This window comes from Xenopus laevis, chromosome 5L, assembly GCF_017654675.1.
Source record: "Xenopus laevis strain J_2021 chromosome 5L, Xenopus_laevis_v10.1, whole genome shotgun sequence".
Classification (NCBI taxonomy): domain Eukaryota; kingdom Metazoa; phylum Chordata; class Amphibia; order Anura; family Pipidae; genus Xenopus; species Xenopus laevis.
In genome coordinates, this window is record NC_054379.1 from 121176972 (window position 1) to 121202624 (window position 25653).

The window sequence follows — 25653 nt, forward strand, 5'->3', positions numbered from 1 at the left end:
GTAGGGGAATAACAGTAAGTGGCCCATGTATGACTGCATGACCATTTGTGCTCAGACTATTGTACAGAAATCTCCCATGAGTTTCCTAATCATGCAGTGTTTCACGCACAAAAAGCTTGGCGATCTTTATAAGTTTGTCCAAACAGACTTTTGTAATAAAGAAAAACTTTGGTATCCTTACGCAGGGTTTCCTTTAAGATTGCCTGAACACAAAAGCAATCATAAAATTCTTTACCTGATTTAAAGGATAAGGAGCATGCTCATTCCACTGTCATGCTGTTGTATATCACAATAAGGGTATTCACACTCACTTAAAAGCAATACTCTGTATAGGATAGTTTTTAGGATACAGTAAAATAACCAAGTGTTTTAGTACCACTGATTGAAAAGACAGAAAAGAGGTGAGCCTGGAGTTGAACATCATAAGAATTTAGTAGCCAGTATAAGTGATGAGCGATATTTTCCGCCAGGTATCGACAGGAAAAAAGTTGCAGAGGAAAACAAGTAGTGCTGTCACCACGAAAAACCCACTCATTGACTTTCATGCATTTTGCTGATTTTTGGCAAAGGAAACAGGACAGATTGACTCATCACTAGCCAGTATACAATGAATGCTGTTTATACCTCACAGAGAACAAGGAAGCATAACTGATAGCACACTGGAATGTACTGTAGGCCTTCCAGTTATTTTTCCTCTCATGTGCCATTTAGGTGATATTGTATGAATGCTGCGCTAATGGAGAACAAAAAAACATAATTAAGGATATACTTACTATCTGGCATATGTTTCCACAGAGCAGAACTGTATTAAGTGTGAGATGCCTTCAAACATAACAGCAAAAAAAAAGGAAAGTGGTGTTCACCACAACATTTCAAATCATTAGGTGGGGGTGCAATGAGGCTGTTTCCACTAAATTCATACAGACAAAGACAAGTGTGCACCCACACATTAATATATTTTTATATATATATATATATATATATATATATATATATCCACCATTAAGGTCCGCACTCGTCGTTAGGAATCCAGACTCGGGTGCTGTGTACAGATCGTGAAATCCAGAAGTCCAGTGGTTACACGCACACCGTTGTTAATATGAAGATTTTTTATTAGAAAATCATTAAACATGCATTGCATCAACGTTTCGGTTCGGAGTTTAGAACCTTTCTCAAGATGCCTTTCCCTAGAGAAAGGTTCTAAACTCCGAACCGAAACGTTGATGCAATGCATGTTTAATGATTTTCTAATAAAAAAATCTTCATATTAACAACGGTGTGCGTGTAACCACTGGACTTCTATATATATATAAATATATTCAGACAGTTTGTGCATTAAACCAATGAAAAGTACATCATCCCTGGTCTGAGGGGCATCGGTGTAGTGTTTGGACAGCTGAGGCAGCTCCGCCCCCCGCAGTTATATTAATTAACCTTTCTCTAAATTTTAGGATCCTGCTATTGCAGTAAATGAAACAAAAGATTATCCACCTTACAGAAGAGGAATTGAAAAAGATGTTTTTATTAAATGGGCAGATGGAAGTGGAATTGCATTGGGCAAGGTATTTATCTTTAGAGCTTAATAGCACATAATATTAAAATTTAATCTAAACTACTGTAACTTATATTTGTATTATTATAAGTTCTACATATAATATTAACAGAAGTGTATTCATTTTACCTTCATGATTGCTTCTAAATGGTTAGTCTGTTGGAAGTCCATGTATTATTTAGTAGGACCATGGATGTTCTGAGGCCACCTGTTGAGGTAAAGTTTTCTTTATCTGTGCCATAATGGTGAAAGGAATGTGGCAATGCGTAATCAATTAGACATTAACACTGTGTTAGTGCATAATATGATGCAGCTATGTTAAAGTAGGTTTTCATTTAAGTACATTTGTCTCATCAGGTCTGGCCAGATTTGCCTGGTGTCATAGTTGATCAATCACTTGATTGGGATACACAAGTTGCAGTAAGTGAAATAACCTCTGGGTGCAATTCCTTCTGTGAACGGTGTTTTGTAGAACTACATTTTACTTGTTACAAAGATGAATATGAGAAATCCTCAGGAATGGAGAAATTTACAGTGTTTATAAGTGAAAATTATGTTTGATTTATTTTTTCTTTGTATGTTCACTTAAAAGCAAGTATAACTGATTATGGCAGTGTCCTTGTCAGCATCCACATGCATCAGCTTTTTGAAAAAGACCTGCTTACTGGTACCTTGTACCTTTCTCGAACTTACCCAGACTCACCTCTGCTAGTTTCAACTTCTGGTAGATCACGGGTTACAAGTCACTCATTCCTCTCTCAGGTGGGCTCTCACTGTACTGGTGGAGGAAGGGTAACCACACTGAAATCACTCACACATTTCTAATAACTTGCGTGTCAGTGGTTCTTAAAACAAAATCATAGCTCCTTATTGACTGAATGGTTCACAATCTCCAGTGCTGTTAAGATGGTACAAACCTAAATAATTTCATAAATGCTCAAACACTTTCATCCCTTGTATGGTACACTTTATTAATCTCAGCTGTAGTGTTCACAACACCCCAGAGGTAAGACCCACATATTAATTGTGTATTGCTCCAGAAATCTCTATTCTTGAGACAGACTGCTTTAGTTCCTATACTTGCGGGTGACCTGCAGGGTTCTACTAAGAACCCTGATCCTGCCTCTTATACCTAGAGTGAGATATTAAAAAGCTTTTTAGTACACTCCTACAGTTAGCTGTCTAAATCCATCTTAAGGGACTACTGTACAGTACATGAAATAAAGGTTGGCAAACCCTTTACCCCCTCACACATGATATTGTTTCTTACCCCTGTTACTGTGCTACATAAAATAATGAATGAGTATCCAAACTTACTGTATTTATTTCACTCCAAAGCAATTGCCATCCTATCTATTTAGATATATTATATCTATCTATGTGTGTATATTGTGTTTTTAATGTTTAAAACCATATTTTATTTAAGATTTACAGAGCTCATACAGCATTTCCAGACTTTTTCAAGAATTCCACATCGGAGTGGTGGCTTCAAGAAATCAAAGATTTTTACCAAAATGTTCTGAAATTTGATGGCATATGGATAGTAAGTTTTAAGAACGTGTTTTCACTATTCAGAAATGTTTCCATTACAACATATATGAAACACAAATGGGGGAATGTAATAAGAGTCGCAAAGAACAAAACATTTATCACAAATAAGAATGAAAAGTCTCATTTCGCAATGTATTTTAATTGTGCATTGCCCACTTTTAAGAAGTGCTTGAAGGTGTCGTAATCTTTTTATATAACAACTCTTTCAGTAAGAAGTTTTATTACATTCACTGCGCAGTGGCGCTAATTATAAAATTCGCAAACCTTCTTCCACTGTCGGAAGTGATCGCTAAACAGTTTCTGGGTTCGCAAAAGCTATATTAAATTTGCACAAAGGCAAATTTGTTCGCACAGAGGCATAACTTTTCGCATTTTTTTCAGTTACCGACTTTTATTACATTCCTCCATATGTCTTATTGCTTCTACATTAAATATAATTATTTTTCAGGATATGAATGAACCTGCCAACTTTGTACATGGCACAGTTGATGGGTGCAAAGATGCTCAGTTGAATAAGCCTCCATACATGCCACGTAAGATCTTTGTTACATATGTACTCAAGACTAAGGTGTAAATTTATCAAAATGCTATTTTCTGAATTTCTACTTATTTTACATTTTGGAAAAACTCAAAATCATGTGTGCATAATCATGAAAAAAAAGTTAAAAATTAAAAATGCTTACAAAATGTGAAAAAAAAACTCAAATGCAGAACAATTATATTAAAATTTTAATTTTCAACTATTCCAAATTCAAATTTAATGTAATATTTCAAATGTATCTTAAAACATGCAAATTAAAGCTATAAACATGCAATAAAAGCTTACATTTTCAAAGTGCAGCTCCCATTGACTTCTTCATGAAGTTCTTTAAATGCCAAGTTTTTTAAATGTTAACTGTAGTGTTAACATCGAAATTCCATAGTTTTAAGTAGATTTGACTTGTAATGAAACAAAATAGATAGTAGACATTTTGTAATGAATAGCAAAGCTTATAAGTGTATTGATAATGCAGGCTTAAACATATTTCCAGTAACTCTGTCAGTGCAAAACATAAACTTGTGCACATATATTTTATAATCAGAGTCTATTATTAACAAAATTACAATTTAAATTGTATTTCAGTGGTCCATGACATAGGTTATCAAGAGATGGTCACATATGCAAATGTAGAGTTTATAAAAAGAAGGGCTAGATATTCTTAGCTGACCCTTATATTATGTCACTCAGATTATGAAAGCTCAGTCACAGTTAATAGGTTTCCTTTAACTTCCAACATTCTAACATCAGATTAGTCACCTGTCACAATACTTAAATAGTTAAATATGATTGTGTTATATGACTATATGATTATTAGAAAAACATAATTAGTAATACATTACTGTTATGAAATAATGTCAACTGCTTACACTGTGATGAAGTGAATGAAAATGTGTAAAAACTCATCTGAAGTCTAAAACAGTATTTTTTTGCATTATAAAATAGATGATGATGATGATGATCCTGGGGATATGCAGTAGATCTCAACAATAGATTCTTATTGGTCCTATCTGTATGAACTATTAAGTATAGCAAAACATTTTGTCTTGCACGGCTTAATACTGTATATTCCACTATGTCACCATATCTCTACTTTACACAAGACTGAACTTCTGAATCATTTAAAACAGCTGTGTTTGTAGTAATAATTAAAACTTGTTTTGGTATACGTTACTACATTAAACATCTAACAATTATTTCTATTTAGGTTTGGAATCAAAAGGTCAGGGTTTAAATCACAAGACATTGTGCATGGACACTCAACAAATTCTCCCAGATGGATCTCCTGTTAGACACTATGATGTCCACAATCTCTATGGATGGTCACATGCAAAACCAACATATGAGTAAGTATTCTTTATTTTTTGGAAGTTAACTGAACTGCCAACTACTACTGCCACAAGGGAAAGAAACATTGGTGAGCTTATAAGTGGTTTGCTGATGCAAGCCAGGAACTACAGTACATTAATGGACAGTCCTGCACTCTCTGTTAGTGAAGAGAAATGATGTTGACATGGAAGCCCAAATAAGCATAAGATTATATCTGATAACCAATCTAAATCAATTGATCAAGCATATCAATCTAGAGTGTGGACAGAAAAAGGCCTATTTATCAAAATTCGAATTTGTGTAAAAGCAGTTTTTTTTTCTAATTTGAATAAACTCAAATTTTTATCAGACTCTTATGTTTGATTATCTATTAAAAAATGAGAATACCAAAAAATCATCATCGAAAAAAACTCGAATGCCTCAAATTTTTATACTATTTATCATTTTCAGTGGGTCAATGACATTAAAAAAACCTTGCACTGAAAAAATGCTTTAAATTAGCCATAGACAGCACACAGTGACTTCTACATAAACTCAGCAGATATATTAGATATTATGTACATACAAGATTTTGAATTCAAGAGTTTTATTACAAAAAAAGTTGATTTGCAGCAAAAATTCAAATTCACCCCCAAAGTGTAACGAAGAATGGTGTAGTATGGGACCTGTTATCCAGAATGTTTGGGACTTGGGGTTTTACAGATAATGGATCTTTCTGTAATTTGGATCTTCATACCTTAAGTCTACTAGAAAATCATGTAAACATTAAATAACCCCAATAGGCTAGTTTTGCTTCTAATGAGGATTAATTATATCTTAGTTTGGACCAAGTACAAACGACTGTTTTATTGTTACAGAGAAAAATAAAATTGTCTTTAAAATTGTAGATTATATGGATACAATTAAGTCTATGGGAGGCAGCCTTTCTCTAATTCAGAGCTTTCTGGATAAGGGGTTTCCGGATAACAGATACCATACCTGTAGCGCAAATTTCGCAGGGAATAACAGTCTTGATGAAACAGAAATGCCTGTTTTAGGAAGTGAAGGATTCTAAAATTATTTTATGGTGAAAGACTGGGGACCCAGCTGAAACATCCCCCAAATAAATGCATATTTAACATTTTATAAGCCCTGAAGTGCAGATCTTCTTTTCATCATTCAAATAAACCTAAATATTTCTTGTTCATCTGAAATATTCCCAATTGGAGCTAATTATTGACTTGGCTAAATGTTGAATCAGCAATATTTTATGTCTTTTATTCTTTATATGTGTAAGCATTTATTGTATATTATCTTTGTATCTTAATTTATAAGAAGACTTGATTATATGCAAATTTTTTGCTTTAAAGTCAAGATTTTGGCAGTTAATTTCAGATTTAATGACAATACATTAGAGATGTTTAATTTGCACTCCAATAAGCAAGTTAGAAAGAGCCCTTTTATAGGCATTCATGACCTGAAAATCCTTGCTAATTTAAATATTGCTATAATAAAATAAGCTATCAAGGTCACTTGCCAGTTTGATTCAAAATATGTTATATTTGGCAGCAAACCAATGATTCAACCACAATACTGGAATGTTAAAAATGCAGACACCAATAAAAAAAGTTTTCGTTTGCTTTCATGTTACTTATACATTTCACATTAAAGGGTACATACAGATCAGTTTAAAATGAGTCCTATAAGTAGCTCTTGTCTTGAGTGCATATCCTACTAGTGATGTGCGGGTCGGGTAAAACCCGGCCTACACCCGACCCAAACCACCGCTGCCAACTTCTGTGTTCCTTTTATGGATCCGCACCAACCACCCCTGTTTGGTGGCATCACAAAAAGGGTGGAGTGGGCAGGTGTGCAGCTATAAATGCGGAAGCCGGCAGTGTAAGGTGGCAGGAAGGAGAGCAGGAGGAAGAGCTTGACCCGGTCCTGCCCGCCATCCACAAATGGGGGTGCAAGGCCCTGCGGGTATCGGCCTGGCCTGCACATCACTATATCCTACCCCCTCCCTTTTTAATAAAACTAAAGTCTACAATTTGACAGTTTTTACTGAACTAAGCAGTGTATAAAAGAACATTTAGGGGCAAATTTCCTAAAGGTGGAATATTGAGGGTCGATTAACCCTTGATATTCTACTGCCGAATTGAAATCCTTCGACTTCGAATATCTAAATCAAAGGATTAACTGCAATTCGTTTGATCTAACAAAAAATTAGATTCGAAGGATTTTAATCCAACGATCGAACGATTTTTCTTTGACCAAAAAAAGCAAGCAAAGCCTATGGGGACCATCCCCATAGGCTAACATTGGCCTCGGTAGGTGTAGGTGGCAAACTAGGGGGGCGAAGAATTTTTTAAAGAGACAGTACTTCGACTATCGAATAGTCGAACGATTTTTAGTTTGAATCGTTTGATTCGAAATCGAAGGTTGTAGTCGAAGGTCGAAGTAGCTCATTCGATGGTCGAAGTAGCCAAAAAAAACATTCGAAATTCTAACTATTTTTCCTTTATTCCTTCACTCGAGCTAAGTAAATGGGCCCCATTACGTCACTTCCTCTGATGGACTTTAAAAAAGCAGTATGGACTTTGATTATGCTTTTACACCATGTTTCACATGGCTTGAGAAAGAGCCTATATTGGCTCGAAATGTCGCTGGTACAAATGAGCACATTTATGGTGATGTAACCTTTTCACTATTTGATACAAGTTTTTGAGCATTACAAGCGAGTGCTGTCCATCATTCCAATTTATTCTGCCACATTGGCTGTGCATGTACTGTACACTTTAATACATTGATTTTTTACTAGAAATCCCGGTGTTGCTGGTCTTCTTTTGAATATATAGTGAATAAAGTACCCCCTTTTGTAAAATATAGGGATATTATAAGTTACCGAGGAGTTTCATGACCATATAAAAACACGAGGCCGAAGGCTGAGTGTTTTTATACAGGTCATGGAACTCCGAGGTTACTTCTAATATCCTCATATTTTACAATTGGGGGTACTTTATTTATTATAATACACAAATTTCAATGAGTCATGTGACAGAAATGACATCAGAACTCACCGTTTATAACTGATGACATCAGAACTCACCGTTTATAAGGATATAATTTACAGGATATTCATGGCTTTTGTGTATTATATATATATATATATATATATATATATATATATATATATATATATATATATATATATATATATATATATATATATATAGTAGTTACATAGTTAAATTGGGTTGAAAAAAGACAAAGTCCATCAAGTTCAACCCCTCCAAATGAAAACCCAGCATCTATACACACACCCCTCCCTACTTTTAATTAAATTCTATATACCCATACCTATACTAACTATAGAGTTTAGTATCACAATAGCCTTTGATATTATGTCTGTCCAAAAAATCATCCAAGCCATTCTTAAAGGCATTAACTGAATCAGCTATCACAACATCACCCGGCAGTGCATTCCACAACCTCACTGTCCTGACTGTGAAGAACCCCCTACGTTGCATCAAATGAAAGGCATATGTGCAATACAGAAAATGTTGTGTATTGTGCATGTGTTCTATTGGGGCTTAGGTTAGCAAGGGATATAAGGTTCGCTTGAATAAAATGGAGATTAAACTAATAAAAATACCACAGGCCAGAGCATTTTTTGAAGAAGTGCTGGCAAGGTAGGATATTAAACTGAAAATTTAGGCTTAAAATATTTAGAACATGTGATGTTGAACTCATTGAGCATTTGATTAACACTCTTTAAATTATTTATGGTTATTTAATAATAAGGCAATAAGAGTAAAACATAAACTTGACCTGGCATTTCTTAAATGCAAATATATTAAGTAACTATTAAGTAACTATGAGGTTTTAAATTGAGCCCAATGCTTTTATATTTGATTATTATTTGTTTTGTTTATAGATAGCATGTGAAAAGAGTTCAATGTTTTTCTTCTGAAAAGTAGTAGTAACTAATGCCTTCTGTTTAACTCTCTACTTTAACAGTGCTCTGAAAAGTGTTACTGGGGAAAGAGGTATTGTTGTGAGTCGTTCTACATATCCTTCAGCTGGACAGTGGGTGGGACATTGGCTTGGGGATAACACTGCTGCATGGAATCAGGTTGATAAGTCTATTATTGGTAAGTACCTTTGAACTAGTAAATGTCAGGAAGCATCTCATTTTGCCAATGCAAACTATAAAAGGCTTCTTTTGCAGGAGTGGTTATACATACTACTTTTTACTGTTTATTAAGGTATTGTAGACATAGTGAAAAATTACACTTTTTTCACTGCTTTTTACATTGCTGTTCTTCATCTGAAAAGCTGCATGTATTCAACGTACTGTGGGTAATATTTACATAGTTACATAGTTAGATCAAAAAAACCAAAGTTTGTCAAGTTCAACCCCTCCAAATGAAACCCAGCATCCATACATACATACCTACACTGACCCATGCATGCCCTCACATAAACTATATATACATTAACTATAGATTTTAGTATCACAATAGTCTTGGATATTATGCTTGTCCAAGAAATCATCCAAGCCATTCTTAAGGGCATTAACAGAATCAGCCATCACAACATCACCTGGCAGTGCATTCCACAACCTCACTGTCCTGACTGTGAAGAACCACCTACGTTGCTTCAAATGAAAGTTCTTTTCTTCTAGTCTAAAGGGGTGGCCTCTGGTACGGTGATCCACTTTATGGGTAAAAAGGTCCCCTGCTATTTGTCTATAATGTCCTCTAATGTACTTGTAAAGTGTAATCATGTCCCCTCTCAAGCGCCTTTTTTCCAGAGAAAACAACCCCAACCTTGACAGTCTACCCTTATAATTTAAGTCTTCCATCCCTCTAGCCAGTTTAGTTGCACGTCTCTGCACTCCCTCCAGCTCATTTATATCCCTCTTAAGGACTGGAGCCCAAAATTGCACTGCATACTCCAGATGAGGCCTTACCAAGGCTCTATAAAGAGGCATAATTATTTTTTCATCCCTTGAGTTTATGCTCTTTCTTATGCAAGACAGAACTTTGTTTGCTTTTGTGGCCACAGAGTGACACTGCCCAGAATTAGACAAATTGTTATTACAAAAACCTCTAGATCCTTCTCAGTTAAAGAAACTCCCAATGCATTGTCATTTAGTGTATAACTTGCATTTACATTATTTTTGCCAAAGTGCATTACCTTGCATCATTTTCCAGGTTGCTGCCCAGTTTTGCATGGTAAGCTGCATACAAGATAAAAGCTTGTGTAGAAAATAGCACCATTGTATGCTACAGAGCTTATCTGTCGTCTGCTTTGTATACTGTGCCTTTTCTCTTTTTTAGCTTTGAATGGCTGCCTCCATTGCTGCAAAGCAGCTTGAGTGTATAAACTAGGTTAGAGCTTCTGAAGGAAACACACCAGTTTTACCAGTGCAACTCTACATCTTTTTGTTAATGTTCCTTTAATGGATTTTGATATCTGTAAATATAGATGAGAACTGTTACTTTCTATGCATTGTTTTTAAATTACAATTTGATATAATATTTGCTAAAATATCAGTGAACATACCTATGTATTCTGGCTGGCATTTTAATAATAATTTTTGTTTGGTAAAATAATTTTGTATGTCAGTGTTTTGTTATAAATGAATATAGCTAAGCACACAATTCATCATCTTTTGTAGGTATGATGGAATTTAACCTTTTTGGAATACCCTATGTAAGTATTTAGTGCATGTGTGTCACATAAATATATAAACAGAAAAAATTTATAAAAATATAATTTAAGCAGTGATACAATGACTTTCAGTGATAAGTAGAGGTGATAAAATGTGTAAATTCTTATAGATTTTTCCCATTATAATATAAGTCACCAAGTAAGAAAGTGTTTCAATAATCACCTAAATATGTACACATAAATTCTCAGATAATCCAAATTACCATATGCCATAATGGGTAGTTAGCCAAGCCTGCATTGTTACCAGATTTTCCAAGAAAAAATGCTGTAGCACACTATTCATTTTAGGGCAGGACTACACGGCCAATTCCGCTGCGATCCGACGTGCTGCACAAAAACGCAGGCATCATGTCGGATGAGATGGAAAAAAGGTAAGTAATGCCAGTGTCAGATTGTGTCACATTGTTGATGCGATGCGACATGACTGTTGGATGCAGATGCAGCATGCAGCGTCTGCATCCTACAGTTGTGTCGCGTTGCATCAATGCTGCGACACGATTCAACAATTGAATTACTTACCTTATTTCCGTTGCATCCGACGTGACACCTGCGTTTTTGCACAGCACGTCGGATCGCAGCGGAATTGGTCATGTAGTCCTGCCCTTAGTGAATGGAAAAAAGTGATTTTTATTGGCTCACTGTAGACTTGATAAAGGGCCCTTTGTGGCCCGAAACATTGCCATGTTCTACAGTGAGCCAATAAAAAAAAATCACTTTTTTCCATTCACTAAAATGAATAGTGTGCTACAGCGTTTTATTGAGGAGGTGGGGCACATCTAGAGAAAAAGAAAAGGATAAGACCCGGCACCAATCACAGTTTTAAATGTACACTGATATATAATTTTAACACATTTTTCAATATATCTGTACAAGTGCATATAACATAAGAAAGCCTTTAAAGTGATCTGAAAGCTCATATCTTAGGGCAGAGACACATGCTGCTATTTCAGGAGATTAGTCACCCAGTGACAAATCGCTTCTTCTTCGGGCAAATAAATTCCCTGAACTGCCTTCACGCTGGCTAGAATATAAATCTCCAGCGGGATGGCACTCTGAGCGATTCGTTTTCCGAAGTCGCCCAAAGTTGTCTCACAAGGAAACTTCAGGCAACTTTTGAAAGCCGAAGAAATCCGAGTGCCATCCCACCGGTGATTTACATTCTAGCCAGCATGAAGGCAGTTCAGGGAGATTAGTCGCCCGAAGAAGAAGCGATTTGTCGCTAGGAAACTAATCTCCCGAAATAACAGCGTGTGTCTCTGCCCTAAAGCATATTTCTTGATAAATCACCATAGGTTTACGTTTGCAATAAGTACTAGGGTTTGTCTGTTTTTTCATTTGTATTTATTAGTACAATGGTGAACGAGGTCCCATGTAGCTGCTAAATTTTCACAGATTACTTTACTTCCATATGACATCATTTAAATCTCTCCTGTAAATGTGCTCATTTGATAAATATGTTCCAGCAATGCCAAAAGTAACTCAAGAAGTAGCAAAATGTGCATTAAAATCATTAAATACAAGTGAGCAAACTGAAATCTTAACAAATAGTAGACAAATATTTTAAAAATGGGCCTAAAATAACTGAGTTATATGATCCAGGGAAGGAATTTGGATTGACTGGATTTTGGTAATTTACTTAGTAACATAGTAAGTCAGGTTGAAAAAAGCCATGCCCCAAGGTCAACCCTTTAACTCTATTTTAATCTGCCTAACTGCTAGCTGATCCAGAGGAAGGCAAAAAACATCGGACTAGTCCCTGGATCAACTTGTAACATAGTAACATAGTAAGTTAGGTTGAAAAAAGACACGCATCCATCAAGTTCAACCTTTTGACTTTTTTTTTAATCTGCCTAACTGCCAGTTGATCTAGAGGATGGCAAAAAAACCCATCTGACGCCTCTCCAATTTGCCTCAGAGGGGGAAAAATTCCTTCCTGACTCCAAAAATGGCAATCAGACTAGTCCCTGGATCAACTTGTACGATGAGCTATTTCCCATAACCCTGTATTCCCTCCTTTGCTAGAAAAACATCCAACCCCTTCTTAAAGCTATCTAATGTATCAGCCTGTACAACTGATTCAGGGAGAGAATTTCAAATCTCTCAGTGTAAAAAAAAACCTTCCCAAATATGTAGATGGAACCTCCTTTCTTCTAATCGGTATGGGTGACCTAGATCCGCTGGAAAGACCTACTGGATTACATGAGCTAATTTGTCAATTATTCTCTCGAAATTGCAAATGATTTTGGTATAAAAAGTAATCTTTAAAAAGTGATTGGTAATCTCAGTTATTTATTTGTTTTAAGAAGCCTGAAAAGTCACAAAGAAACATTTTCCAAATAAATCATGTATTTCCATAGAAGTACATTTGAACTAAATTATTTCTCACCACACATGTTTCATGAAAACCAGCATGCAGTGTTGAAAAGTAGCCCAGCCAATGAATATGCAATATTTATTTGCTTTTGATGTTATGTTCTTTTAGATTGGGGCAGATATTTGTGGATTCTTTGAAAACACTACTTATGAATTGTGTGCTCGTTGGATGGAGCTGGGAGCCTTTTATCCCTATTCCAGAAATCACAATGGAAAAGGTTTCATGGTAGGTGAATGTGAATTTGTAAGTTTTGCATATAGCATTGATATTGTACCAACAAGCCCTGAATTATCTTTTTTGAGGTAACTGGGTCATTGCAAATCTATAGACATAACTATTAAAAGGTGCTCTCTTATTGGGATTTTCTAATTGGGGAAGGTTAAGAAACAACCTGTTCATGTAAAGAAATACACAGGTTTTTATCATTTAACATGCCGTGCCAGTACAATGTAGCGTTCAATTATTTATTTATTTATTGTTTTTAAAGCAAATGTAAGATTTTTTTCGACTACAAAACATTATGTAAAAAAATATATATATATATATATTCACAATCACTGAAAAACTTTAGTTTTTTGGAAAAAGTTACATTTGATATAAAGCTGTCTATTTATTTTATACAGAGACAAGATCCTGTTAGCTTTGATGAAAACTTTAAGACTCTCTCCAGAAATGTCCTTAATATCAGATACAAGCTTTTGCCATATCTGTACACACTAATGTTTGAGGCCCATACGGAAGGAACTACTGTAATACGACCTTTGTTGCATGAGTAAGTACATTTTGTATGTTTTCATTTAACACTCTGATTTTACAGTGGATGAACCTGTCAAAATATAGATAGAAGTTTCTCATTTCATTATTACGAACTAAATTCTCATAACAAATGTGCTGAGCAATTTAAAATGTACAGTTGGTGGGAGTTTTCCTTTTTGTTAGGGACTTCACAAAGGAAATTATTGAATATAAAATGTTATGGACAACACACTGAACGGCTAGCACTGCTGTCTTGTAGTACTGAGGTCTTAGATTTTATTCTTAACACGGCACTGACTGAATAGAGTTTGTATATCGTTCCTGTACTTTTTTGCAAGAACTCCTGTTTTTTCTCATAACCCATAACATCAAGAACATGTAACAGAAACGGCGCAAATTCGCCCATCACTATTGATGAAGAGTTGTATTTTTTCTCACAAGCTTTCAGTCTTACATATATTAGTTATCCAATAAAGTATCATATTCTCACAAAGGATCTTTTTTCTTTTTCTTTCTATGACTAACATGGTTTGTTAATAGGGTTTTATTCTCTCTGAAGCATATTATGGCACATTTTATATATACATGCATTTTTATGTACTTGCCCTGACTCCTCAACATGAATTTGTTATATTTTTATTATTTTAAAGATTTACTGCAGAAAAAACAACCTGGGATATCTATAAACAGTTCTTATGGGGAGCTGCATTTATGATCAGCCCAGCACTTGAAATAGTAAGTACCTAATAATAATTTTCATATAACCTTAAATTGAAATAAAAGTCAAGCCCTTCATAATTAAATATGCAAGTGTGTTTCTCTGTGTATGCAGAATTTTCCTAAATATATTTTCAAAAATTGTGAAATTTAAATAATATATGTGTATGTTTTACTTGTGTTTTATTTCAGCATCAGTTAGTAGTAAAGGCATATATACCAAACACCCGCTGGTATGACTATCACACGGTAAGAATCTAGCATATACCTGTAGTAATACAAAATAAACTGTGTTGCTGTGCAACATGACTTGCAAATTAGCCTACAAATCACTAATTCATTTGCATCAACAGAATGAATTGCATTGGTATTTTTCATGCAATTTGCAAACAACTCACTCATTGATTACTAATTTAGAGAATCTGAATAGACATATTGAATACAACATATCAAAAACTGGTTCATAATTTGTCTTTAGTCCCTTCTCTGCCAGTGACTGCAGCTACTCTGAAACTGCAAGTTGCTAGCCAACACGATTCCCATTCATTTTAAAGGAATCTGAAAAAGTATAGTTGCAGGTACTCAGTAACTTTTTGCCAGCAACCTAAAATCTAGGTTGCTAGTAGGGAAAAGGTTAAGGCTAATTTTTTTTAAATCTTAAAGATGCAAAAATTAAGTAATACAAGTATGCAATCTATTTTTCAGAGATGTTTGCAACAATAAAAAAAAAACAATAGGATGGGTTTGCAATTAACACAGATTTATCTTAGGTCAGTTACCATCCAATTATGATGTCATCTTATTATCACAAATTAAGTATTTTTTGTTTAAGTAGGAGACTGTAGAATGGGCAGTAGCAATAGCAACATTAGGGGGCACATTTACTAAGCTCGAGTGAAGGATTCGAAGTAAAAAAAACTTCGAAGTTTTTTTGGGGTACTTCGACCATCAAATAGACTACTACGACCTTCGACTACGACGTAAAAATTGTTCGACTATTCGACCATTCGATCGTCGAAGTACTGCCTTTTTTAAAAAAATTAAACTACATACTTCTGTGGTTTAAACCTACCGAGGTACAATGTTAGCCTATCCTTCCTCATTATTTTTCTAAAGTTTTTTTGATCGAAGGAAAATCGTTCGATCGGTCGATTAAAATCCTTCCATTCCTTCGATTGTTCGATCGTAGGATTTGCGATAAAACCTTCTAATTTGATATTCTAATTCGTAGGATTTTACTTTGAGGGTCAAATTCGAGGGTTTATTAACCCTCAATATTCGAACCTTAGTAAATGTGCCGCTACATGTAAAATATGGTATACGGTAATATCAGCATAATCTAGGGATACAGAGATTGTAATGTTACTTATGGGCTAATTTAATACGGTAACATTTGGATTATCTTTTTTCATGAATCATATTATTTTTCTCAAAAACAAGGTCCCATAAAAGTCAATGGGAGCTGTGCTGATCCTATTGGACTTTATTTTAGCCATTTATTTACTAAACTCCAAATGCAAAAAAACCCAAAAAATTTGTGATTTTTTTTTTATAAAATCCGACTTTTAAAAAATCACAATTTTTATTAAACCCCGAGGATGGAAAAGTCTGAATCAGAAAATCCGGCACCTTCATCAGATTTTTGTGAAAATCTGATGAAAAATCTGAAAAATAGTGAAAATCGATTCCTGCAAACCAAATTTTTGGGAAAATGTAATAATAAATAAGTAGTATAAAACCAGAGCGGATTTGATTGGAGTTTGTAGCAGAAAATATAAATATAAGAGATAAATTCAGACTGATAAATAACCCCATTAGAGGTATTTGGATATTTTTTTGCTAGTAATTATCTAAAAACCTCACATTTTTTGAGATATTAAAGGGGTATTTTATTAAACTCAAAAAAAATTGTTAAAACAAAGGTAACTTAACTCCCATCCACGAATTTAACTGATTTAGCAAAAAATAAGCTTGAAAAAGTCACTGTGGGAAAAGTCTTGACAAAATTCTGAAACAATTCGAATTGTACATATTTTTCAAGTTTGACACCCGGATTGTATTAGTTGTCGCCCAAAAACCCTGACTTTTCAGATTATCGAAGAAAGATCACAACATCTTCAAATTGTAAAAGGAACATCTGCCATTGACCTCTACATGACCTCGACAGGTTTTAGTATTTTTTGATTCAAATTTTTTAGCAGCTTTGGAGTATAATAAATCTCTAAAAATCCAAGGTTTTCCCCCCTTTAAAAACTCAACTGAAAAAAATCTGCACTTTCTTCCCATTCATACTTTTTATATTCAGATATTTTAATAACTTTCATGGCATTTGTGATGTTTAGAGAAATAGAGTTTAATCGTGGTTTCAAAAAGCTCTAATACCACTAAAATTGGACCTTATAAATGGGCATCTTAATCTTAATTTAGAAATGGCAAGCAGGAGAAGATATCCATAACATCATGTAACTAGCAAAATATCTCAAGATATTGAGCTTTTATTTAGGAAGAGAGTTAGTTCATATGGGATCTAATTTGATTATAGGTAATTCTGATCTCAGGTACACTGTGCTTCAAATATTCTGTTCCAATTCTCAACAATTTTGCTAGAAAAAAATTCAGATGTGTAAGTGCAATATTGTACTCTGCAATAGTTAATATTCAATACAATTATTTATCTTTTTCTATTATAGGGTGTCCAAGTTAACGAGAGAGGGACATGGGTTGATTTAAATACTCCCATTGAACATATTAATTTACACGTAAGAGGTGGATACATCATACCATGGCAGGAACCAGCTAAAAATACTTTTTACAGGTAATGATGATCTTCAATATAAAACATATAATACAGAGATATGCACAATATGTTTTTTTTATAACAAGTGTAAAGAGTAAAATTAATCATTTGGATCCCTTAATCAGATATAAAAAATGTGCATTATCAGGAACATTCAGAATTCCACAGAATGGTCCAATTTCCTGAAAGACTATCTTTTCTCATTTTTTTTTTCACATCTGTCCTCAAATGGAAATATCTTAATTGCATTTTGGGTGAAAGCAATGAATTATGGGTACTTATGTGTTAAAACTGGACAATAAATTAAAAAAGCTATTATCTAATAAAGAAAGTTTTACATACAGAGACAACAAGTAATGTTTTAGTAATGGAATTATTATTATGTGGAATAAAGAAAACAAGGTACTCACCATTTGGTGGTACAAAACTGCCTCCACAATAACTCTTAGTTTTAAAAGGGGTGGTTCATCTTTCAGTTGAATTTTAGTAAATTAGTAATTAGATCCTGGTATTACAAGACACATGAAAGCAGGAATGTGCTAAAAAATCTAGTCCTGTTCTCTTTCACTAAACCATATATGCGATTTTGTATTATGAGCACACACAATCCCCAAGGCAGTCATTTTCAATAATTCAGGCTCTTGCCCATTAGCATACCCTTTACTGGATGACTGATGTCTATTTTAAAATTGCTTTAATCTTCACTGAATCTGCTCATTTAATGTACTAGAATGCTAGCAGACTAGCATGACAGCATATACATTCTAGGGGGTCACTTTGGACAAGCTCTTCATACTCATATTGCTTTAAGAGCTATGGGCTTTATTCACTATTATTCTTAATGATGTCCATATGCTGATAGCAAGATACATGACAAAATCACAGTCGTAGTTTTTTAAACAAGGCCATATTGTTCTAAACCTTTTAGTTTCTGCAAGTTTGAATTAGAATTTAAATAAAGTATTTCCCACTTCATATATCTAATTAAATAAACTCAATTTGATCAATAGTGAATTTGTTTAAACTACAGACCAAGAATATATAATATAAATCTGCTTGCAGGGCTGCAAACCAGCGTAATCTACAATGACAGATTATAGTGAGGCACCCAATTTAATTAAGCAACATATTTCTTTTATCATTATTTGTTTGCTTTAATCAAGTCTTAAGAGATGGTCAAGTTTAAGATTTGAGATATTTTGAATAGCTTGTTCCTCTAACATAAGTGATCATTCTTATTGGTTTGAATGTACAGATTTTCTGTTAAAAAATGACATACAACTACTGAAATCTGATGTTTTATCAAAGTATGCAGATATATCACTGCATTCCTTAAATCTTACTACAATTCATACACTTCTATAGGAGTTCATAATGTATATTTTGTATATGCAATAGGATTCTTTTAGGTGATAATGCATTAAGATTATTTTTCTGTCATAATTTCAGCCGGCAGAAGTTTATGGGACTAATTGTTGCACTGGATGACCAGGGCCAAGCACAGGGGAACCTTTTCTGGGACGATGGAAAAAGTATTGGTATGTTTGCAGTGCCAGTGGTGGTGGTGGTTGGGGGAGGGTTGCATCATATTGCATCATATCCATATAACCATTTAATACAACTTGGTGGTTCTACTGCTCCTTGCTAAAATGATAAAAAAAATGTTTTTAAAAACTGAGAACTGTAAACCATTTCATGACTACGTCCAGAACAAATAGCTTAAGTGGGAGCAGTTACCGGACATTAACTGGATTCCGCTTGCTACACGTGCACCGCCAACCCCTGCAGTGATGTCTTGTCCATAATAGATTCAAAGAACAGAGCACCGAGGAGGCCAGTTGTTAAAAATCTTTAAAAAAGTCAAAATGTATTCAAAATCTCCATTATTACAACAGCAAAACACACACTTAGGCTGCCAGCTTGATGTGTTTTGTGGCTCCTTGCCACTTCATGAAATGACTATGCCGTAGTTTCATGACTATGGCATAGGAGGCGTTTTACACTGTTGGATGTAGACAAAAGTGCAAAAGATACTGTATATAACAATTCAGATAAAGTATATATTATTTTATTATTATAATAAAGTATGTATATATATATATATATATATATATATTTATATATATATATATATATATATATATATATATATATATATATATATATATATATATATATATATATATATATATATATATATATATATATATAGTATCAGGAAAGACACAGGTTATGCAGCAGATAGCACATAATCTCTGTAGCATCTAATAGGATGTATCCCGTGCTTGAATGGCTGCCCCCATTTCTACACAGCAGCTTGATATATAAACTATAGTAGTGTTTTAAAGCAAACACACCAGTTTTGCAAGTGTACGGCTACAGTACATTATATTGTCATTCCATTAAAACACTTTCATTTTTGCGGTGATTGTTCCTTTAACATATTTTATGTAAGAAGCTACCTAAAAAATATCCTTTTACCCAAGCAAAGGCACAACCTCAACTGTATAATCCACATCTTCCTTTCATAAATGTGTATAACTAGAAAGGTTACGTTCCTTTTAGATTCTATGTTAAGTAGTATTATTATCATTTATTTGCACTTTGCTTTAAGAGATTATCCATAATTCCCTGCCCCAGAAGAGCTTTTCAAATACATTAGGTTTATATTCATCAGTAGCCAGTTAACCTACCTGTATGTTTTGAGAAGGAAGGAAGCCCACGCAGACAAGAGGAAAACATGTAAATTCATGGAGGAAAGTGGGGGTCATTAATAAAGTTTGCACAGCTCATATTTATTCACAAATGGTTGTATTGCCCATGTTTTTTCCCGAATGCTGAAATATTGCACAGCTGTGCCTGTCTTTCCATTTTTTTTCGAATTCACATAGTGCACAAATATTCGCAAATGGCTCGCAAATGAGACAGGTGTGTGAGTACAATTACTGTGCCAGGTTGTTGTGCACGAAAATATCAGTGACAGTAAATTAAATTTGCAACTTGCTAATATTCAAATATTTTCTCCATCACTAAAGTCGTGGCTAAGTCAAAGGCAGAAATATTCTCAATTTGCGATTATGGCATATTTAAAAACCTCTTATGGACATTAGCAGAGTGAATAAAAATTCACAATTCTGTTTTCACATTAAATACACCACTCTTATCCACTTATACATATAACCATGCACAGGGCAAATATGTTCACTGTGCAAACCATTCTGTGCTGCGCAAATTTTATAAATAAACCCCAGTGACGACTTCTCATTTACCAACACTAGGAAAATATGCAGTACCCTCAGACACCAAGCAATGGTTAGGTTGTTTTCAGCCAGCTGCAGGTAGAACAAGGAGTCCTAGATCAGAATCAGACTCATGATCCAAGCACTGAGGTAGCAGAGCTCGAATAGTAAATTCAAATTTTCGAGGTTTTTTTTTGGTCAAATGTCACAGTTTCGAGTTTAAAACCACCAACTCGAATTCAAATTCAAAATTCTAATTTGAATCCGAGATTTATCATTACCCTTCCCTGAAAGTTACTCGAATTCGATAGGTCACCAACTAAAACATGCAGAGTTCATGTAGAAGTCAATGGCAGAGTTCCTCTGATCAATTTGAAGTTAACAGACATTCAAGTTTTTTTCAGAGAAAAACTCAATTCAAATTGCATTCAAATTGCGTTCAAATTCGATTTGAGTTTTCGGGTTAACATTCAATCGAATTTTAGACATTAACGTTTTTTCTTAAATAAGATACCATTCGAGTTTCGAGGTCCTTCGAGTTCATTCAAGGTAAAAAAACGAACATTTGACCTTTGATAATTCAGCCCCTTAGTATATAAAGAGGACACGGATTACAGTCCTTCAAGTAGGGCAGAGGAGAGGCTGTGGCATAATTGTATATATGGGGCCCATTTACTTAGTTCGAGTGAAGGAATAGAATAAAAAAAACCTTCAAATTTCTAATGTTTTTTTTGGCTACTTCGACCTTCGACTACGACTTCGAATCGAACGTTTCGAACTAAAAATCATTTGACTATTCGTCCATTCGATAGTTGAAGTACTGTCTCTTTAAAAAAAACTCCGATCCCCTAGTTCGCCACCTAAAACCTACCGAAGTCAATGTTAGCCTATGAGGAAGGTTCCCATAGGCTTTCTAAGTATTTTTTGGTCGAAGAAAAATCGTTCGATCAATGGATTAAAATCCTTCGAATCGAACGATTCAAAGGATTTAACCGTTTGATCGAACGAATTGTGGTAAAACCTTCGACTTCGATATTCGAAGTCGAAGGATTTCCATTCGGCAGTCGAACCCTCGATATTCGACCATGAGTATATTTGCCCCTATGTGTTGCTGAATAAATGTCTTTTTTTTACTCAGTACTCTCTTATTTTTTAGCATATACAAGAATACATATTAGTGTATAAATATACAGGTATATATGTGTGTGTGTATATATATATATATATATATATATATATATATATATATATATATATATATATATATATATATATATATATATATATATATACCAGCTGCTGGTGGGACATCCCAGCACAATCCCCCTATGAAAGCAGGGTCTACAACTTCTTGCCTTGCGTCTGCTCATGTCTAGGGGACTTTTATTTTAATGCAACATTTTTGTAATCATACTAATTTTCTGTTCTAGATTCAATAGAAAAGAAACAATATCTGCTAACAAAATTCACTGCTGATAAGGTATGTTTTACATGAAGAGATAATTGTTTGTAAAATATATTTTTGATAATGGTACTCATTAGCACACATAGGGCCAGATTTAAAATTGGAACTCACCACAGTAAAATTCTGCCAATCTCTATTCATTCCTATGGGATTTTTAGAGGCGGATTTATCAAATTTTTGCAATTTCTTTTCTTGAGATTTATTTTAAAAACCCAAAAATGAATAAAAATGCTGCCATTGAAGTTAATGGGAAGGGCATCTTCAGGATTCAAGCAAGTTGATATTTAAGTTATGCTAGTTGTATAAATATAAAATTAAAAAAAGAAAATTTTTATTTTTCAATAACTTAAAGCAAACATGATTTACCCATTCAAGGTATTAATAAATAGGCTATTGCAGAAAACAAACTTGCAGGTTGCAGTTTTAATTTGCAATGGCATGAATCTTAGTAAGTATGCTCCTTGTCAACTCAACTTCCTTCCCCCAGGCACCTGAATGTACAAGCTTGTAGCAGTATAGATTCCACATTACATGTAATGCTTGTGTACATGCATAGGGCAATTTTGGCCATCTTTACAGAAGAGGAAATGTACAATGCAGCTGAAATTTAATGTGCTTTTCCATGTGTTGACAAGCTGCTAAAATAGTATACTGTAGGTAATAATCCACAGAGCATTTGCCTTTTATTTTCCATTCAGTGGTCTAAATTCTAACATTACTAATCCTCTTTTTAAGTGTCTCACATGACTTGATTTCAACATATTTTCTTTTTGTAGACCACAGTAAAGAATGAAATACTACACAACGCTTATGTAACAACAGCAAATCCTCTTCATCTTGGACATGTTTATATTTGGGGAGCTGGCAATTCAGTAAAAAGTGTTACAGTTACATATGGGGGCTCTGTAGAGACCATTACAAGTTTTACCTTGCAAAACCAGGTATGTGGGATTGTTCTGTGTAATTTTGGAAATATCTTCACTTTTTATTTTTAACACATTGTACCACAGACTGTGATACAATGTGTTACAAATAAAAAGGTCAGGATTTTAAGGGTGTGCAGGTTTGAAGATTTTTGTAACTGTGCACTTCATGATAATTATATATATATATAAAAAAAAAACTTTGATTTTTTTTTAAAGTCCACTTATTGACTCCAAATTAGTTCTAGATGGTCCCCCATAGGCTAAAAAATCAATTTGGCAGGTTTAAGATGACAAATGGTCGAAGTCTAATTTTCAAAGAGACAGTACGGGCCCATTTACTTAGTTCGAGTGAAGGAATAGAGGAAAAAAAGTTCGAATTTCGAATGGTCGAATGGGCTACTTCAACCTTCGACTACAACCTTCGACTACGAATCGAACTAAAAATCGTTGGACTATTCGACCATTCGATAGTCGAAGTACTATCTCTTTAAAAAATTCTTCGACCCCCTAGTTCGCCACCTAAAACCTGCTGAGCCCAATGTTAGCCTATGGGGAAGGTCCTCATAGGCTTCTTAACAATTTCCTGATCGAAGGAATATCCTTCGATCGATGGATTAAAATCTTAATACCTTTTATTACTTTCCCCCACTGATCTATATTTATTAATGTTTAAATGTCTGTTTCTTTTATTTCAGGTTTTAGAAATCCATCTTGTTAATAAGCAATATAACCTGGCAGAACAAATTGAAGTGGCATGGCAAATCTAAGATGACTGATAAGTCACAATATAGCAGACCCTTTGGAACTATTTTTAGAGATTTGTATGTTAAACCCAATGTCATTTATTCATATTTACCTTAAAATCATGCACTGTATTGCTGGCCCTGGCATGTCTTGTAAAAGTTAATAAACTGATCAAAATATTGAATTTGTGTGCTTTTTCAATACCAACTAGTTGACCCAGAATGCTTTGGCAGAACCACTGCTTACCCTTAGGTAATTGTATGCAAATAACAAACAAATCAAAATACAGTAGAGTGGATAACAACAGAATTGAACCTAAGTGAGAGTTGGAATCTAAGCAAAGACTGTAGTGAATGACACTGTACAGCATTTTTAACTGTAAAGGATTTGACCAGTGCAATAAATACCTTTATTAGCCAAGACAGATGGCCCACCTCCTGGTTTATATAATGCTTTATAACTCATTAATCCTCATCAGCAACCGGCAGGTGAATCATGAGGTACTATTATAGAAATATGCATAAACTAAAATAAAGATGGTGAGTAGATGGAACATTTTAAGCCATCTTGGTTAACGGCTAATCGCACATTGTCAAACAGAGTTTAATAAAGAAAAATTCTTCAAGAGGATTTTTATTTGTTGATTTTCTTGGCATTTAAGGCAGTGGGAAATATGAAATTGTCAATTCAAATATTACGGATCTTGTGCACATACAAAATGTATATTTTACTAATATAGTTCTACATAGTCTTAAAACTACCACATGCTATAGTGCATATTGGTGGAACAGATAACTCTAGGAATTGAGCACTGAAAGAAATCTTTAAAAACAACTAAAACATGATGTCAGGAAAGCTGACTGGATATTCTAACTGAATATTTTCCATAATGTGGGAAATATTAAAGGAGGCTTATGTGGACCAGCATGGATTGATTTCAGTGTTCACAATGCATCTCCTTCCTTACTACAAAACGCATCAAAGTTTACAGTATAAATATTGACTCCAAAACTCTGCCTTTATGGATTTTTTTTATTTATTTCTTTAACAGAAATCTTAAAACCCGAATGTATAATATTTGCCTTTTCATGCCCCCAAGCTTTTAATACAGTGTTGCTATCTCTACCTGCAGCTATAGACTTGACTAGAATGCTATTTTCATTGAGAAAACTAAACTTGTGTACAAGCTTCCTTATCTCCTTTCATAGTCTTTCTGCTGTGGTAAAATTCCCTTGCAGGAAGTTAGAAGGGAGGGAGCATGGTTAATAAATGTGAAATGAATTTCAGGGAGCTGGTCAGTGTCGGACTGGCCCACAGGGATACCAGGAAAACTCCCGGTGGGCCCAGGTGTCAGCGGGCCCTCATGCTGCTAAACATTTGTCCTATTTGATGGTCATTCTTTATTTCTATGTGAACAAAAAGACTAAATAGATGGAATAATAGTTGATAGTATTATAGTATGTAAAGAAAAGAGACTGGGAGAATAGCGGTTGAGCGAGGAGAGGAAGAATAAGAGTGGGCTCTTGGTCTAAGGTTTTTGGGTGGGCCCCTGGTGTCCCAGTCTGACACTGCTAAAGTCCATATATTTAAGTAGAAGACAAGAGCAGATGTTAAATGGAATGCGCTATACAAATGTTTTTGCATGCAAAAGACAGTAAAATGAACGTACACTGTGTATGAGCACTACAAAGAACTATTTTGCATAATACAAATAATACATTACGACTATTATCTCTAGACAAATACAAGAGGTCCTCTCCACTCAACCCATTATCAATATATCAAGGACATTGAGACATAAAAATGTCCATATTGTTGTTTGTTTATTGCTTATTTGTCCAAATATTGTGATATATTAAGGCAGGCCAACTACATCAAAGTCATTCATGGTCTGGCCTGTCCTACACTCACTTTCATCTGATTCATCAACAATTCTACTGCTTCATT

The 25653-nt window shown here is 34.4% G+C and overlaps 1 protein-coding gene across 2 annotated transcripts in view; it reads left to right on the forward strand.

Moving 5' to 3' along the window:
- LOC108717032 (maltase-glucoamylase, intestinal) overlaps positions 1 to 23890 on the forward strand; it is a 124217-nt gene extending 100327 nt beyond the window's left edge. For both annotated transcript variants that reach the window (XM_018263744.2, XM_041563350.1), the window contains 16 exons: positions 1452 to 1562; positions 1910 to 1972; positions 2979 to 3095; positions 3552 to 3636; positions 4849 to 4987; positions 8970 to 9103; positions 10636 to 10670; positions 13171 to 13287; positions 13686 to 13834; positions 14469 to 14553; positions 14728 to 14784; positions 17226 to 17350; positions 18782 to 18870; positions 22002 to 22051; positions 22813 to 22977; positions 23658 to 23890. In XM_018263744.2, coding sequence (XP_018119233.1) covers positions 1452 to 1562; positions 1910 to 1972; positions 2979 to 3095; positions 3552 to 3636; positions 4849 to 4987; positions 8970 to 9103; positions 10636 to 10670; positions 13171 to 13287; positions 13686 to 13834; positions 14469 to 14553; positions 14728 to 14784; positions 17226 to 17350; positions 18782 to 18870; positions 22002 to 22051; positions 22813 to 22977; positions 23658 to 23729 — 1593 coding nt within the window. In that variant the 3' untranslated portion in view covers positions 23730 to 23890. The remainder of the gene's footprint in view (positions 1 to 1451; positions 1563 to 1909; positions 1973 to 2978; positions 3096 to 3551; positions 3637 to 4848; positions 4988 to 8969; positions 9104 to 10635; positions 10671 to 13170; positions 13288 to 13685; positions 13835 to 14468; positions 14554 to 14727; positions 14785 to 17225; positions 17351 to 18781; positions 18871 to 22001; positions 22052 to 22812; positions 22978 to 23657) is intronic.
- Positions 23891 to 25653: the final 1763 nt, after the last annotated feature.